The sequence below is a fragment of the Podarcis gaigeae genome (assembly GCF_964106915.1).
Source record: "Podarcis gaigeae genome assembly, chromosome: 12".
Taxonomy (NCBI): domain Eukaryota; kingdom Metazoa; phylum Chordata; class Lepidosauria; order Squamata; family Lacertidae; genus Podarcis; species Podarcis gaigeae.
In genome coordinates this window covers 665,697-682,692 of record NC_139688.1, presented here as the reverse complement: position 1 = coordinate 682,692, position 16,996 = coordinate 665,697, and the positions used below count along the sequence as shown (strand labels likewise).

Sequence of the window (16,996 nt, the reverse complement as noted above, 5' to 3'; positions counted from 1 at the left end):
TTATTGCTATTATTATTGAACTCAGCTACACCCACTAGTGCTCAGGATGTGGCTTTATAGTTTGAGGCAATGTGTAAAAGGCTGAAAGAATTAAGGGTAATGGGCAATGTTAACAAAGGCGGGTGTCTTAGTATTTTAATCAGGCAGCCGTGATAGGCTGTAAACCCTCTGCGTCCCCAGCCAATGGGGAAAGAAGGGAGGGACCCTGAGCTTGGGAAAAGGGGGTATAAGCTTGTGTTTTGCTAATTTCGGGTGTGCCTGCTTTTGGACACCCACTTCTTGCAAGAACGTATGCAGTCAATAAACTCTTTGCTGCTTCACCAATTTGCCTAAAATTTATTTTGAGGGCCTCAAGACCTAGGTACCCTTTGTTTCCCTCCCAACTGACTGGGTTGCTCCAGCCACCCTGCGTGTCTTCCAGCATATATAAAAACCAGGCATCCTATTGGGAAGACCCAGTTCTCTGAGTGCATGTACTGGAAGTTGGGCAATAGGGGCAGTACAGGATTCCTACTGGTGTACCGACCTCCCCGCTGCACCAAGGATCCCCTGCCCGAGCTGCTTCAGGTCGTGGCGGATATGCTCCTGGAGACACCTAGCTTGGTTGTCCTGGGGGATTTTAACATCCATGCCAACATGACCTTACAAGGGGCCGCTCGGGACTTTGTGGAAAGCATGGCCTCCATGGGGCTGTCCCTGAATAAGTTTGGCCCAACTCATAGCCACGGACATGCCTTAGACTTGGTGTTTACCTCCATGGATGTTGGTGATCTGACACTAACTAAAAGCGAAACCAAAGAAGTGCCATGGTCAGATCACTTCCTGGTGCAACTGGACTTCTCCGCGACCCTTCCCCTCTGCAGGGAGGTGGGACTGATTTGGATGGTCCGCCCCCGCTACTTAATGGATCCAACTGGTTTCCAGAGAGTGGTAGGGGATAAAAATGTAATAAAACATTACACATTAAAAAGCTTCTCTATACACGGCTGCCTTCTGATGTCTTCTGAAGGTTACATTTTCTTGACCTCTGCTGGTAGGGCATTCCACAGGGTGGGCGTCACTACCAAGAATGCCCTCTGCCTGGTTCCCTGTCCCTTCACATATTGTAATGATGGAACTGGCAGAAAGCCCTTGGAGCTGAACCTCAGTTTCTGGGCTGAACAATGGAGGTGGAGACGCTTCTCAAGGTCACAGAACCTGCAGCACCCCACGTGTCGCTTTTCCCAGGATGAGAAGGAACCATTAATGAGCACTGGACAAGGAGATGCCAGTTCCAGAAATCTATGGGGGAGTGAGTCTGCAAGAGACTATGGAGTCTCTATGGAGACTATGTCCGCACTTTTCTGGGCATATAGCAGCCATAATTTATATGTTGGTTGGCAGTTTATCTGTTCAGCCTGGGTCACATTCCACTTTGGAGATGGGTTTCCCATGTAGCTATGGTGAGTATGATCTTTCTTCTTCTTTCTTCCATTACTTGGATAACCAAGTAGGATGGTCATCCATGAACACAGCCTTAAAGTGACTGTGGAGGCCAGTTCTGGATCCACACGTCCTTCCACCGTGGGGACATAGGTTTCTGGGTGGGAGTTGATCATGGTGAGGGTTTGCCAAGTGTGCCTTCCTTCTCCATCAGTGGCACCATGAAAGGCTCTGAAGGGGGGGGCAGCATAGTGCTTATGATGGCACTCACATATCAGCAGTGCAACTAGGAAATAACAGCCCTGGGAATCTGAGGAGTCTGCTGGCTTATTTAGGCCAACGGCTCATCGTCATTCCTTATCCTGTTCTCACAGATGACAACCCAATGTCTCCAGCAAAAGCCCTGACTGGACCTGAGCACAATAGCCCTCTCCCCTGTGGAGGCAGAGCAGGACCATGGGAGCTTTTGAAGAAGAAGAAGAAGAAGAGGAAGAAGAAGAAGAAGAGTAGTAGTAGTTTGGATTTGATATCCCATTTTATCACTACCCGAAGGAGTCTCAAAGCGGCTAACATTCTCCTTTCCCTTCCTCCCCCACAACAAACACTCTGTGAGGTGAGTGGGGCTGAGAGACTTCAGGGAAGTGTGACTGGCCCAAGGTCACCCAGCAGCTGCATGTGGAGGAGCGGAGACACGAACCCGGTTCCCCAGATTACGAGTCCACCGCTCTTAACCATTACGCCACACTGGCTTAAAGCTTTAAGCACCCCGATTCATTGAGAAGGTGTGAGCAGCTCCTTGGGACCCTCCGGTCCTGCTTCTCTAGTTTCCCACTGTGAGCTACAGGGTGTTGCACTAGTTGGGCCTTTGGTCAGATCCAGGTGCAGGTCTCTCTCCAGAGGTCCTGTGCACAAATTTCAGGCCAAACATGCCCCCCCATTGATTTATGCCAAATGTTAGAGTAGCATTGCAAACATGTTTTCCTCCAGCTCTGCAGCTGCTGCTTGAGGCATTCAAGACGCCAGAAAGTTATCTCGGTGAGATTTCTTCCACTTATAATTATCAAAATCATAGTGATTTCATCTTCTAAAAGCCCAAGAGATGTTTCTGGAGATTGCATCAGAAGCACCAACAGCATGACATTATTACTTGTACTGTGAGTGAAAAAGAAAAAGACGTTGCAGACAGTATTTCCTGTGTTGGAGACAGAGTGAGTCGGGATTTGGAGCAGGTGAAGGGCTGGGGGGGGAGAGGGAAGCCAGAGCTGAGCCCCCCCACTCCACCCCAGGAAAGCCACTGCAGCTTTGGTCTTGCGAGATCTTGTGATTCTCCTGCTTGGCTGAGTCAGGAGGTAAGACGAGACATGAGTAACAGACGTGAAGGAGGCAGAGCCAGGATGAGATCCCTGCTGCTGCTCCTGCTGCTACTTTGCTCCCAAGGAGTCTGTGTGAAGCAAAAGGCAAAATGCCCCTTGAATCTGATCAGAGATAAAATTGATGCTCGCAATTACTTCCAGCCTGGATACTTTCTCATTGGTGGAATCATATCTCCAAAACGTTTTTTTGAACGTGATCCATATGTCTTTTCCCATACACCCTTCACCAGGATTGTGAGGTAAGTAATCCTCCTCCTCCTCCTCCTCCTCCTCCTCCTCCTCCTCGAGAGCAGTACATGTGAAAAGGATCTAGGAGTCTTGGTTGACCACAAACTTGACATGAGCCAACAGTGTGACACGGCAGCTAACAAAGCCAGTGCAATTCTGGGCTGCATCAATAGGAGTATAGCATCTAGATCAAGGGAAGTAATAGTGCCACTGTATTCTGCTCTGGTCAGACCTCCCCAGGAGTACTGTGTCCAGTTCTGGGCACCACAGTTCAAGAAAGACACTGACAAACTGGAACGTGTCCAGAGGAGGGCAACCAAAATGGTCCAAGGCCTGGAAATGATGCCTTATGAGGAACGGCTAAGGGAGCTGGGCATGTTTAGCCTGAAGAAGAGGAGGTTAAGGGGTGATATGATAGCCATGTTCAAATATATAAAAGGATGTCACATAGAGGAGAGAGAAAGGTTGTTTTCTGCTGCTCCAGAGAAGCGGACACGGAGCAATGGTTCCAAACTACAAGAAAGAAGATTCCACCTAAACATTAGGAAGAACTTCCTAAGAGCTGTTCGACAGTGGAATTTGCTGCCAAGGAGTGTGGTGGAGTCTCCTTCTTTGGAGGTCTTTAAGCAGAGGCTTGACAACCATATGTCAGGAGTGCTCTGATGGTGTTTCCTGCTTGGCAGGGAGTTGGACTCGATGGCCCTTGTGGTCTCTTCCAACTCTATTCTTCTTCTTCTTCTTCTTCTTCTTCTTCTTCTTCTTCTTCTTCTTCTTCTTCTTCTTCTTCTTCTTCTTCTTCTTCTTCTTCTTCCCATTCTCATTCTCATTCTCTCATACACATTTCTATGTACAGATATTTTGAGTTGTTTGGTGCATCCCCACCTAAACTCCAATTGCTCCTAACTAACCCACTGGTCACCCTGGACAAAACACCCCCCTACTTGACCCCCATTTTTCCTTCTGAATAAGAGCTGGGGAACGTGTACAGCCCCCCTTTGAAGGAGCTAACCCACTGAGGCAAAAGCAAAGGCAAAACATTTGCAGCAATTTCCCAGTACTTCAAAAATGTTGGAGTTCGGAGATTCATTCTCTTACTCAGTTTTATTCTCTGGAGAGAGACTGTGTGCATCTACACTCCTGGTTTGGAGAACAAATCTTCAAATCTGTATTGTATAATGGACAGAAAAGGGTTGGATATAAATCCAATAAGATGATTAAATAGAGACTAATCTTTGTGTATCATATCATGTTTGTTTTCATTCAACTGTGAGTAGCGGTTTCACTCTTTTTAATTGATCCACTTATTGCAGTGAGACACCTAGGTACTACTGGCACACCCTGTCCTTCCTGTTCACCATCCAGGAGATCAACCGGGATCTCAGGCTCTTACCCAACATCACCCTGGGCTACAACCTCTATGAGAACTATTTTGATGCCAGGATGACTTCAGATGCCATGCTAGAGCTGCTTGCAGGCAGCGGAAGAAACATTCCCAATTATCGCTGCGGAGAAGAGAATCCCCTTCTGGCTGTTCTTGGAAGGAGTGATTCTGACATCTCAAAGGAGATTTCCACCCTGTCAGGCATCTACAAAATCCCACAGGTATGAATGAGACAGAGTCCTTGGAGGGACACAGAAGGAAACTCTACTTTCTCCTGGGGGGAGTTAAGGGGGAAAACCCTGAGCTATGTGCTGGCCATCAGGCCAAGGCTTCTCCCACCTGCCTTGCCCCACCTTCCAGCCCTGAGCTGCTGCCATGGACATGATCTGCATGTGTCTTTTAGTGAACTGAATCAGGAGAAAGTTCATGAGTCATGCGGTGGGGAGACTGGGTGCATGAATTCAAGAGTGCTCAGTTCATTTCTGGTTGCTGGTTTGTTGAGGGTATTAATATTGTTCCATAGATTATACATACTGTGGTATTTTGTTAATCATATAATGTTACTTTTGTTGAAATTGTACTATTGTTTTGTTAAGAGTGTCTTATAGAACATAATTGTTTTACTGATGATTTGTAAATTATTCTATATGAATTATGTTGCATTTGTGATGTTCTATTACGTTTTTGCTGTTCATGAGCCGATTTGTGATTTTTGTGAATGAAAAGCAGCACAGAAATGTAATAAATGGAATGGAATCCATACTCTTTTTTGAAGGTACTGAGCCTTTTCCTACTTGGCCCCCACCTGACAGGGAGGGAGCTGACAGGCAAAGTACCGGCAAGGGGAACCAGGCAGGCAGGGAGTGTCTTTATCCCTTCACTTCTTAATATCAAACGAAAGAGATAAAGTATGTTCCCTCCAGGCTGGAGCTGTTGCCCAGTGTGCCCACTCCTCCTTGCCCCAGTTTGCTTTCTGCATATCAGACCCCTCCTGCTGCCTACGGTGGCGGCCAAGGGACCCCTTCTGCCTCTGGGTCGTTTTCTGCTCTGTGATGTGGGTGAAACGCCTGGTTTTAGAGGAAGGAGGAAGATCTAGCAGGCTCCCAAGGGACCTAGTCTCAACTGCCTCCGATCTTGTCTCCACTGCATCTGACTCCTGTCTCTCTTCAGGGCTGGTGGATCTGCTACCTTGCCGTTCTTCCTCACCTTCCAACATTCCCCAGCTCTTTTCTTCTTCTTGGCTGTGTCCTTTCCCCACCACCACAAACCTGGCTCCATGCTGTCTTCCTCTGCCCCCTCCCTGGAAGACTCTTGAGGGTCTCCACCTCTTCTTCTCATCTGAACAGTACCTGACACCACCAGCTGTTTCGGAATAAAGCTCCCATTGGCCCCACCAGCACAACTGTGGTTAGATATTAATCATTTCAGATTACTAAATATCTACTCCCTTCCTGAAAGCAAAACAATTACTCTTTCCTTTCCTCACCAGCTCAGTTATGGCTTCACAGCCCAGGTTCTTGAAGAGAAAACACAGTTCCCTTTCGTCTACCAGATGCTCCCCAAAGAGGAAAGTCAGTACCAAGGGATCGTGGAGTTGCTCCTCCATTTCGGATGGAACTGGATTGGCCTCTTGGCTGCAGACAATGACAGTGGAGAAAGGTTTGTGAGCATTATGACACCTCTGATGATCAGAAGAGGGATCTGCGTTGCCTTGTCAAAAATATTTGCAGAAGAGGATTTAAAGCAACTTCTGAACCCAAGTGATGCTCTTTTCAACTGGAGACAAGCCAGGGTATTTGTTTGCTATGTAACTGATACAGTGAGAATCATATTAATAATGGAAATATGTATGTATTATGAGAAGGAAATAGGGGCCAAAGTCTGGATCACAACTGCTTTCCAGGACATCAGCGTCAGCTTGACGTTCCATTGTACATTTTTCCAGTACATTCATGGTTCTCTCTCTTTCGCAATTAAGACCAGAATAGGGAGCACCAAACGTGGTGATGATGGACCTCTGTCCGATCTTCTTTTCTATTTTTTGTGGGAGGCATTTCCCTGTTCATATTCCAAGCATGTCTTATCCCCAAAAGGACGGATAAGATGCAGAGAGAAGGAGGAATGGGAGGCTTTGCCCCAAGGGGAGATTGAGAGAGTCCTGTCTGCCGACAGCTATGGCACTTACATCAATGTTCAAGCTGCAGCCCAGGCCTTAAATGCTGCGTTTTCATCTAGACTACGGTGGATGCTGATGGTGGGAGGAGGAGCTAAATGGGAACAAGGAAGACTTCAGCCATGGCAGGTATTTCCTTCCTCCTTCTGCAAACTGCAATCCATTGTCCCAACTGTGGAATAAAAGTAGGAGTGAAACAAAAGTTTCTCAATCCACACAATAAATCCACCTCTTTGTTGTTTTTACTCAACGCTGTAAACTGGAGCTTTCTTTCTTTCTCCTTTATTACGGAAAACAGTTAATTCAACAGGGACTGGTTTTTGTTGACAGGCGCAGAAACACGTGTTAATCATCCCATTCCAGAAAGGGAGGTCTTTGTGGTCCATAATAAAGGGACTGCAGTATGGTTTCTTGTAGAAGACGTGCGCATGAACAAGTCCATCAGATGATGATTGTGGGGGTTATGAAGGCCTTCTGTGGAGTGACGCTGTTGCACCTGCTCAGTTAGGAAACATGAAATACTTGTTGAATCTGCTGATGAATCTTTCTAACCTCGGAAGAATTGCCTTTCCTTATCACTTTGTGTAGCATTCATGGTGATGAAAAGAAATGCAGCTATTGAACCATTTTACTTGGTGCAGGCATGACCATTTGGGGCCTTATACCTAGTCAGATCATTGGCCCATTGACCTCAGTGCTGCCTCCAGGGACTTGTTCCCCTGGCTTTCAGACAGAGCCTCACCTGCAGGGGCTGGAGATTGAAGCACGGGCCTTCGGTGTGAAAAGTAGATGCTGTTCCACTGCAATACAGCCTGTAATGATCTCTGGCAGGCAAGCAAGCCCCAACAAGAAGTAATGACTCTCTGGCAGCTTAATGTACATTTATTTTCAACAAAACACTTCCAGAGCACGGCTTCTCACCTGCTCGCCTGGACGATAGTTGGTCAGTCTGAATCCTCACCCCTCCCACAGCCGGAAGGATGCCAAATTCCTGCCTTTCCCCTCTTGCCCTTCCGTTGCCCTCTGATCTTATCCAGTCTCCTAGAATGGGGACTGAGAGGCTGGCTTTTGCCCTCCCCACTTTCACTTGACACAGTCTCAGACCTCTGCTTATCTGCTGATTGCCTAGCAACACTCTGGCTGCCTTCCAACTCTTCCTCTTCTTAAGAGCTAACAGTATCTTCCTTGAGAAAGTGGGAGTGTTGAACTGCCCTTTCTCAACTGTCAGCCAGCTGTCATCTGCAGAGTCGGTCCCTCTTTCACTTAGTTCAATTTCTAAGTCTGACTCTTCCCCTTCATTCTGGTGAGCCACGTTCCTGACAGGCCTTTCACCAGATGTCATGTGCAAGAGCAACATAAGGAATTTTAATTATGCTGTAATCCACCATCAGATCCTTGGATGAACGGAGCTATATGAATTCAATCTTCATTAGAAATAAAAGGGGTATCTGTGAAAATGATGTTCTCTCAGCTACTTCTAATAGACCAACGTGTCTATTTGGTTTTTTTTTTAAATAAAATGATTGTATTGTCGTTTGTATTGATCTTATTTATTATTAGTATTAATCTTATTTTGGAGAGCCCCTTGCTCCAAGTGAGGAACAATAAAATGCTGCTGTTTTCCCTGTCATTCCAGCTCCACCCTTTCTTAAAAGGAATCCAGTGTTTGAATACTTCCAGGGGCACAATGTGTTTGGATGAGAATTGGGAGCTGCCTCCTGACTTTGATATCATGAATTGGGTGATGTTTCCCAATGAGTCTCGTGCTCTAGTGAAGATTGGCAGTACAAGGAGAGAGGCCTCTACTGGCATCAAGTTCACCATCAACCCAGAAGCCATTGAGTGGCCTGAGAAGTTTCACAAGGTAGGAGATGTTAGCGAGGAAGAAGGCTAGGAGATCCTGCTCGTCCTCTTCCTGGAGCCTCTTTTGCCAAATGGCCTTAGAAGGGGGACCAGTGGTGTCCTCTCCACCCAGTTTCAGCTGCCAGCACTGCTCCTTCTTGCCACAGCAGCTGAGAGGGGAGAGGAATCTGGAGGCTCAAGAATGCGCTAGCGCCCAGGCATCCGAATCCTAAAGTTTGGCAAAACCACATTAAAGCCCTGAACAGCCAATTGGTACAATAAAACCTCAAATATTTAATACTTCTCTGTATAGGACTGCCTTCTAAAAGTCAGCTAGTTACGGACTTCCGGTCGGCGCCAGCGTTTAATGGCGGTCTTAGCCTCAAGCTCCGAGGCAAGACTGCTCCGCGAGTTCGGGTCTGACCCACTACAGCGAGCGGGGGACCCCTAAAATCACAGGCGCTGAAGCCTGTGAGCAAGGAGATTCGGTGGGCACCTTTGCGCCCCCCGGTACTGCGAAAGAGCCTTTTTAAAGGCTCCGGAGCGGCATCGGGAGTGAGCGCGGTGCTGAGAATCGCTACCCAGCCCGCGGAGCGAAGCCGCGTCGCCATTAACGGAGAGCGCCGATTCCTTCCTGAAATTACAGATCGACAGCAACACCCGTGAGTAAGAACAAGAAAATAAAGTTTAACGGGACACTAAATTTGGATTTGGCTGAAAGCGGGCAAGGCATAAATTAAGGAAGTCTGCCTCCCGGAACTGCATGATTAACTAAGCAACGAAAAAGAAAGCTGCATTTAAATGAAAATCCCTTTTTGCATTGATAAACCTGACATCGAAAGTGGACCTCCCCCCTCTGGGCAGGAGAAGGGGGGAAGAAAAAATGGGACTTTGTGAACCTGCCTTAATTTAGCTTGGATGCAAAACCTCATACTTTCGACCCCTCTGGCCAGGACTGCCTGACTAGCGTTTGCCTGAAAGTGATCTGTCAAACAGATTGTGGATACAAAGTAGGACTTTATTTGACAGAAAGTAACGGCTTTAGTGGACTTAAGAACTGTAAAAATTGCAACATCTCTGATCGAGACAAAGTAAGGGACTTTTGGAGTTTTTTCATTGTTGCATGCTAGATGTTCCTTTGTGGTTTATTTCCATTTGGATACAATTTACTCCCTCTAGAGGACAAAAGGGACACAGTTGCATTAAGGAAGAAATAGTGGGATTTTCCACTTGTAAACCTTTCCTCTGTGAGAACGACCTTGGCTATGAGCAATCCAGTGGAGGAAATATCAACAAGATCCAAAACAAAACAAGCACAAAAGAAAAGAGGCTCCACTTCAGGACTACCAGCTGCACAGGAAAAAATAGCAACAGCATCAATGGAATCTATGACACAGGCACTACTTAAAATAAATCAATCTTTGGAGGCACTGACAAAGCAATCCACGGACAACTCTAAGAAACTGACGGAATTGACAACAAGGCTGGATTTGAACACAACGACAATTTCATCTAATACTGACTCTATAAATAGGTTAATCCAGGAAAGCACGGAAACAAGGAAAATTGCTGAGTGCGCCAAAAGTACTGCTGAGGAAACAAAGGAAAAATTTGTGCCAATCGAAAAAAAAGTGAGTGAACATGATGCAACTTTAGCCTTAATGGAACTGGAGAGGAAAGGAAAAAATCTGAAGTTAAGATTGGTTCCTGAGGAAGAAGAGGACAACCTTAGGGAATTCCTTACAGAGAACTTACGTGAATTTTGGCTTGATGATTTGGAAGGTGAGGAAGATTTTGTGATAACTACAGCCTTCCGGCTAGGCAGGAGACAAGGTAAGAAGCCAAGGGACTGTCTAATTACATTACGATCCAAGGAAGAGAGAGACAAAATATTGAACCTACATTTTCAGAAGGCATTGGTAATAAAAAATTCTCAAATACAGATTTTTAAAGACATCCCTCAATATATCCTGCAAGTGAGAACTTATTTTAAAAATCTTGTCGACCTGCTGAAAGGAAACAACATCCCATTTAGGTGGGAGTTCCCACAAGGATTGTCCTTTAACTTTAAAGGGAAGAAGATTAAGATCAAAACAGTACAGGACAAGGAACACTTTTTGGAGAGATACTTTGAGGATTTACAAAAAGGGACTGTGTGTGTGAGAGAACCAACTGATATTGCAAATCTATCATTTGGACTTAGCCCAGCACCAACTGACGAGGAACAACAACTTGGTGCAGTCGGTGGAAAAGATACCCATCAATAAAGATGTCTCTGCAACTTCTGAGCTGGAATTGTAATGGTTTGAACCTTCCCCGAAAAAGAAAACAAGTTTTTCATATTCTAAAGAAAGAACAATTGGACTTAATATGTTTGCAAGAAACCCATATTGCCAGGATACACAGGAAGCTTTTGACAAATAGGAGATTGGGACTGGAATTTATCTCATCAGACAAGGTTAAAAAAAGAGGTGTAGTGATCTATGCAAAAGAAAAACTGGCCCCAAAAATGATATTTAAAGATGATCAAGGAAGATATTTAGCAGTTGAAATCCAAATACAAGGAGAAAAATTTTTAATAGTAGGAGTCTACGCGCCTAATGAAGGGAAGGCGGAATTCTTTAAGAAGTTGCATGAGACTTTAGTGGACTTTTTGGACTACAAAATCGTGATGATGGGGGACATGAATGGAGTCGTCTCAACAAATATGGATAAAGCACAAAGACTTGGAATATCTAAGGATGGGAGACTACCAAAGACCTTTTTTGAAATGACTGACACCATGGACCTTATAGACATTTGGAGAACAAGGAACCCTCTAGAAAGAGAGGGAACCTTCTTCTCCGAAGCAAAAATGACATGGACTAGAATTGACCAAATTTGGATTTCTAGCAATTTGGCACCAAGAGTAAAAAAAACAGAAATCTGCCCAAAAACCTGCTCCGACCATAATGCTGTAAAGATGGAGATGAAACTAACAACAGCTGGAACATTCAGATGGAGAATGAATGACACCCTTTTAAGAGATGAAGAAATTTATAAGAAGGCCCAAAAAGCTTTAAAAGATTATTTCGAGATAAACATGAGAACAGAAGTGGAGAAGAGAATAATATGGGACGCAAGTAAGGCCGTGATGCGTGGTTTCCTAATTCAACAGAATTCATTAAAGAGGAAAAAACAAAAGGAGAGGGAAGAAAAAATTCTGGAAAAAATGAAAGAAGGAGAGAAGAAATTGAGATCCAAACCAAAGTCTCAAGAGATACTGAGAGAAATAAAGTATTATCAGATGCAATACATGGAACTGATGAATCAAGAAATAGAATGGAAAATAAAGCAAATGAGACAAAAGACATTTGATTCGGCAGATAAATGTGGGAAACTTCTATCATGGCAATTGAAAAAAAGACAAAAATTGAATACTGTGACATCTCTTGAAGAGGATGGGAAAATTATCACTAGACCGAATGAGATAAGTAACTGTTTTCAAAGTTTTTTCAAGAAATTGTATGCACAAGGGCCAGTAAATGAACAAGAAATAGAAGAATTTGTTGGAAGATATGGATTACCAAGAATTTCAGAACAGAATAAAATGATGCTTAATGAGAAAATTACGGAACAAGAAATAGAGGGTGCCATTCAGAATATGCAATTGGGGAAATCACCAGGACCAGACGGCTTGACTGCGAGATACTACAAAGTGCTGAAGGAATGGTTAATACAACCATTGAAGGAAGTTTGTAACCAAATCTTGGAGGGGAAAAAAGCTCCCGAATCGTGGAAAGAGGCATTCATCTCACTTATACTGAAAACAGAGACTGGGAAAAATCAGGTTAAGAACTACCGCCCTATATCACTATTAAATGTGGATTACAAAATTTTTGCAGACATTTTAGCAAAAAGATTCAAGAGAGTATTGTTAGGGGAGATTCATAAGGACCAAACAGGCTTTCTCCCAGGAAGACACATGTCAAATAATGTGAGGAATATTATAGACATTTTGGAGTTTATTAGAGGTGGACATCAATAAGAAAGCAGTTTTGATTTTTGTGGATGCGGAGAAAGCCTTTGACAACATTTGTTGGAGTTTTATGAAGAAGAATCTCCAAGGGATGGGGGTAGGCCAGGGTTTTGAAAATGGTATAGGTGCAATATATTCTGAACAAAAAGCTAAACTAATTGTGAACAGTGTTGTGATGGACGAAATTCCAATAGAAAAAGGTACACGACAGGGATGCCCAATATCCCCTCTGCTTTTTATATCTGTCCTGGAGGTTTTGTTGAATATGATTAGAAGGGACCAGCTGGTTAAAGGAATACAGGTCGGAGCAAAACATTATAAATTAAGGGCATTTGCAGATGATTTAGTACTAACATTGCAACAGCCAGACGCTAGTACTAAAAGAGTGTTAGAGTTAATTGAGAGATTTGGTCAAGTGGCAGGATTTAAATTGAATAAGCAAAAAACAAAAGTGCTGGAAAAAAATTTAACAATAGAAGAAAAAGATAGATTTCAGAGTGAAACCGGTTTGGAAATAACGAAAAAAGTGAAATATCTGGGGGTGAACTTAACATCTAAGAATGTGAATTTATTTAAAGATAACTATGAAAAATGCTGGACAGAAGTGAAGAAAGATCTAGACACATGGTCTAGGCTGAGACTTTCCTTGTTAGGCCGGATTGCTGTTATCAAGATGAACGTATTGCCGAGAATGCTGTTTTTATTTCAGACATTACAGATTGTGGACAAAATGGATTGCTTCAAGAGGTGGCAGAAAGATATATCTAAATTTGTCTGGCAGGGCAAAAAGCCCAGAATAAAGTTTAAGATTTTAACAGATGCAAAAGATAGAGGGGGATTTGCCCTGCCAGACCTAAAACTCTATTATGAATCAGCAGCATTTTGCTGGCTGAAGCAATGGCTACTTCTTGAGGACACAGACATTTTGGACTTAGAAGGGTATGACAATAACTTCGGTTGGCATGCTTATCTATGGTATGACAAGGTAAAGGTGCATAAGGGCTTTAAAAACCATATTGTTAGGAAAGCATTGTATAACGTTTGGATTCGATATAAAGATTTGTTGGAAAGTAAAACCCCCAGGTGGTTATCACCAATGGAAGCTAAGGCAGTGAAAAAACTTAATATGGACACCAATTGGTCAAAATATTGTGAAATCTTAGAACAAGATGGTGAAAAGCTTAAACTTAAGAGTTATGACAAGCTAAAGCATAAAGTCCGAGATTGGTTACATTATCATCAGATAAATGAGGTATTTAAGCAAGACAGGAAAGTAGGATTCCAGAAGGAGAGGTCGAAGTTAGAAACAGAATTGTTAGAACCCAATACTAAGAATCTGTCTAGAATGTATAACTTGCTGCTGAAATGGAATACACAGGAAGAAACGGTTAAATCAGCTATGATTAAATGGGCACAGGATATCGGTTATGACATTATGTTTGCTGACTGGGAGCAGTTATGGACCACTGGTATAAAATTTACGGCATGTAGTGCCTTAAAAGAGAACATAATGAAAATGATCTATAGGTGGTACATGACACCAGTCAAGCTTGCAAAAATCTATCACTTGCCCAATAACAAATGCTGGAAATGTAATGAGTCTGAAGGAACCTTTTACCACCTTTGGTGGACCTGCCCAAGGATTAAGGCCTACTGGGAAATGGTCTATAATGAACTTAAGAAAGTCCTTAAGTGGACCTTTTCAAAGAAGCCGGAGGCCTTTCTCCTGGGCATGGTTGGCCAACTGGTACCAAAAAAGGATAGGACATTTTTTATGTATGCAACTACAGCGGCAAGAATTCTTCTGGCAAAGTATTGGAAGACGCAAGAACTACCCACTCTGGAAGAATGGCAGATGAAGGTGACTGAATTTATGGGACTGGCGGAGATGACCGGCAGAATCCGCGACCAGAGGAAAGAGACAGTGGAGGAGGACTGGAAAAAATTTAAATTATATCTTAAAAATTGTTGTAAGATTGCGGATTGTTAAGATGTCAGGGAGTAAGAAACAGAGAATTACAGCTGTAAATAATAATGTTAAGAAATTGGAGAGAGATACAAATAGAAAAAAGGACCAATGGGTTGCTAAAAAATTGCAAAACAAGGATGCAGTGTAAGGGAGGTATGGGGAAGTCACACCTTTTGTGTTTTGTATATGTCTATTTCTTTTCTTTCTTTTTTTCGTGTGTGTTGTTGTTTTCTTTTTTGTCTTTTGTTAGTTGTGAAAATTAATAAATATTATTTTTTTTATAAAAAGTAAAGAACAGTTTTCAATGGGTAAAAGCAGGTAAAAGAGGAAAACCACTTGGACTCCTGTTTTCTAGGCAAAGAACAAGTGGAAGTGTGAACAGGCCCTAAGAGGAGAGATGCCTAAACAAAAACTACTTGAGAACAAAGTGTATCAATGGCATATGTGGCCAAAAAAATAATAATATTAATAAAATCCAATCTACCTGCCAAAAAATAAAAAAAAATAAAAATAAAAGTCAGCCAGTTACTTATTTCCTTGACATCCCATGGGAGGTTGTTCCACATGGAAGTCACCACCACTGAGAAGGCCCTCTGCCTGGTTCCCTGTAACCTGACTTCTCACAGGGAGGGAACCGCCAGAAGGCCCTTGGAGCTGGACCTCAGGGTCAGGGCTGGATAAAGGGGAAGGAGACACACCTTCAAGTGTCCGGGGCCAAGTTCATTTAGGGCTTTAAAGATCAGCACCAACATTTTGAATTGTATATAAACGTGTGATATAAAACTTGCATGAACAAGCAAACAAACGAACAAAGAGATGCTTCTATGCAAAAAGTGGACAGGCTCAGGGGACAAGAGATCCTATTAGGTAATTTCCAAAGTGTCAAAATTCACCTTCTCCCCCCCCCCCCCTCATATTTTTATTGATTCTCCATGCACCTTCTTATCTTCATGGTTAGGCCGTGCCTCGTTCCAGGTGCAGCAAAATATGTCAACCTGGATTTGCAAAGGTGGTTCCAGAAGGAAAGCCTGTCTGCTGCTATGCTTGTGATCCATGTGCGGAAGGAACCATGTCCAACCAAGAAGGTGGGTGAGAAGGATTACAAGAGAGGAAGCATTCTTGCCCTTTGCAAAAAAGGAACAAAGAATTTCTTGCCACTCTTTACCTCTTTACACATTCTTATTTCCGGAGCACAGGTGGTGATGGATGTAAGGGATGCTGAAGCCACTCTTTTCCTCTTCCTCAGATGCAGAACGTTGCACCAAATGCCCAGAAGATCAGCATCCAAACAAGGACAGAGATCAATGTGTCCCCAAGATTATCACCTTCCTGGCTTATGAAGAACATCTGGGGATCACCTTAGCTTCCACTGTCCTCTTCTTATCTTCTACAGCAGGCATTGTGTTAGGAATCTTCATTAAATACAAAGAAACCCCAATAGTCAAAGCCAACAACCGGGACCTCTCCTACATCCTGCTCGCCTCCCTTCTGCTTTCCTCTTTGTCCTCCTTCCTCTTCATTGGGCAACCAAGAATAGCGACCTGCCTCCTCCGACAAACGGCCTTCAGCATCATCTTCTCCGTTGCTGTTTCTTCTCTCTTGGCCAAGACCATCACGGTGGTGCTGGCCTTCCTGGCCACAAGGCCAGGGAACAGGGTGAGGAGATGGCTGGGCAAGAGTCTGGCCAACTCCATTGTCATCTCCTGTTCTGGGGTGCAAGTTCTCATCTGCACCATCTGGCTGGGCTCTTCTCCCCCATTCCCAGAGCCCGACATGCACTCCCAGGCGGAAGAGATCATCTTGCAATGCAACGAAGGCTCTGTGGCCATGTTTTATGTTGCCCTCGGCTACCTGGGCTTCCTGGCTGCCATCTGCTTCACGGTGGCTTTCCTAGCCAGGAAGCTGCCTGGCTCCTTCAACGAAGCCAAGCTGATCACCTTCAGCATGCTGGTCTTCTGCAGTGTTTGGGTGTCTTTTGTGCCCACCTACCTGAGCACCAAGGGCAAGTACATGGTGGCCGTGCAGATCTTCTCTATGTTGGCCTCCAGTGCTGGGCTCCTGGGCTGCATCTTCCTCCCCAAGTGCTACGTTATTGTGCTGAGGCCTGATCTGAATATAAAGGAGCACCTGGGAACAAGAACTTAAGATGGCATTGGATTGAAGGAGCCAGACCACTGAGCCAAAAGCAAAGGCAAAACAATTCAGACACTTTGAGGGTGGGAGATTAATTTTTTACTGTTTTCTTCTCTGGATAGAGACTGTGTTCATTTACACTCCTGTAACGGAGCATGAATCTCCCAATCTTTATTGTGTAATTGACAGAAAAGGATTGGATATAATTGCAGTAAGATAATTAAATAAATACTAATCTTTGTGGATAATATGTTGTTTTCATTCGATTGGGAATAGCAGTTTACATACTGTCTTGTATATTATTTACTACAAATGTATGTCTTAATTATGCTTTCTGAATGTATTTTTAATTTTCCTTATTCTACTTAATTAATTCAGTGCAATTCTGATACAATCAGTCAGCTGCCAAAAGAACTGGGCTTGGCTCTTTGAAGGCATCTGAATGTTTTCTTTGAAG

At 43.9% G+C, this 16,996-nt stretch overlaps 2 protein-coding genes across 4 annotated transcripts in view; one reads left to right on the top strand and one right to left on the bottom strand.

Moving 5' to 3' along the window:
• LOC310827696 (uncharacterized protein) overlaps nucleotides 1-16,996 on the bottom strand; it is a 751,453-nt gene that overhangs the window by 689,828 nt on the left and 44,629 nt on the right. The gene's annotated exons all lie outside the window — the stretch shown is intronic.
• LOC310827716 (vomeronasal type-2 receptor 26-like) lies at nucleotides 4,066-16,595 on the top strand. Of its 2 annotated transcripts, none has more exons than XM_083704087.1 (5): nucleotides 4,066-4,625; nucleotides 5,894-6,706; nucleotides 8,214-8,441; nucleotides 15,365-15,491; nucleotides 15,653-16,595. In XM_083704087.1, the coding sequence occupies exons 1-5, from the start codon at nucleotides 4,464-4,466 to the stop codon at nucleotides 16,549-16,551; spliced, it is 2,229 nt and encodes a 742-aa protein (XP_083560213.1). In that variant the 5' UTR covers nucleotides 4,066-4,463; the 3' UTR covers nucleotides 16,552-16,595. The 2 variants fall into 2 exon arrangements, with proteins under 2 accessions (XP_083560213.1, XP_083560214.1); XM_083704088.1 differs by lacking the exon at nucleotides 4,066-4,625 and adding an exon at nucleotides 5,759-5,811.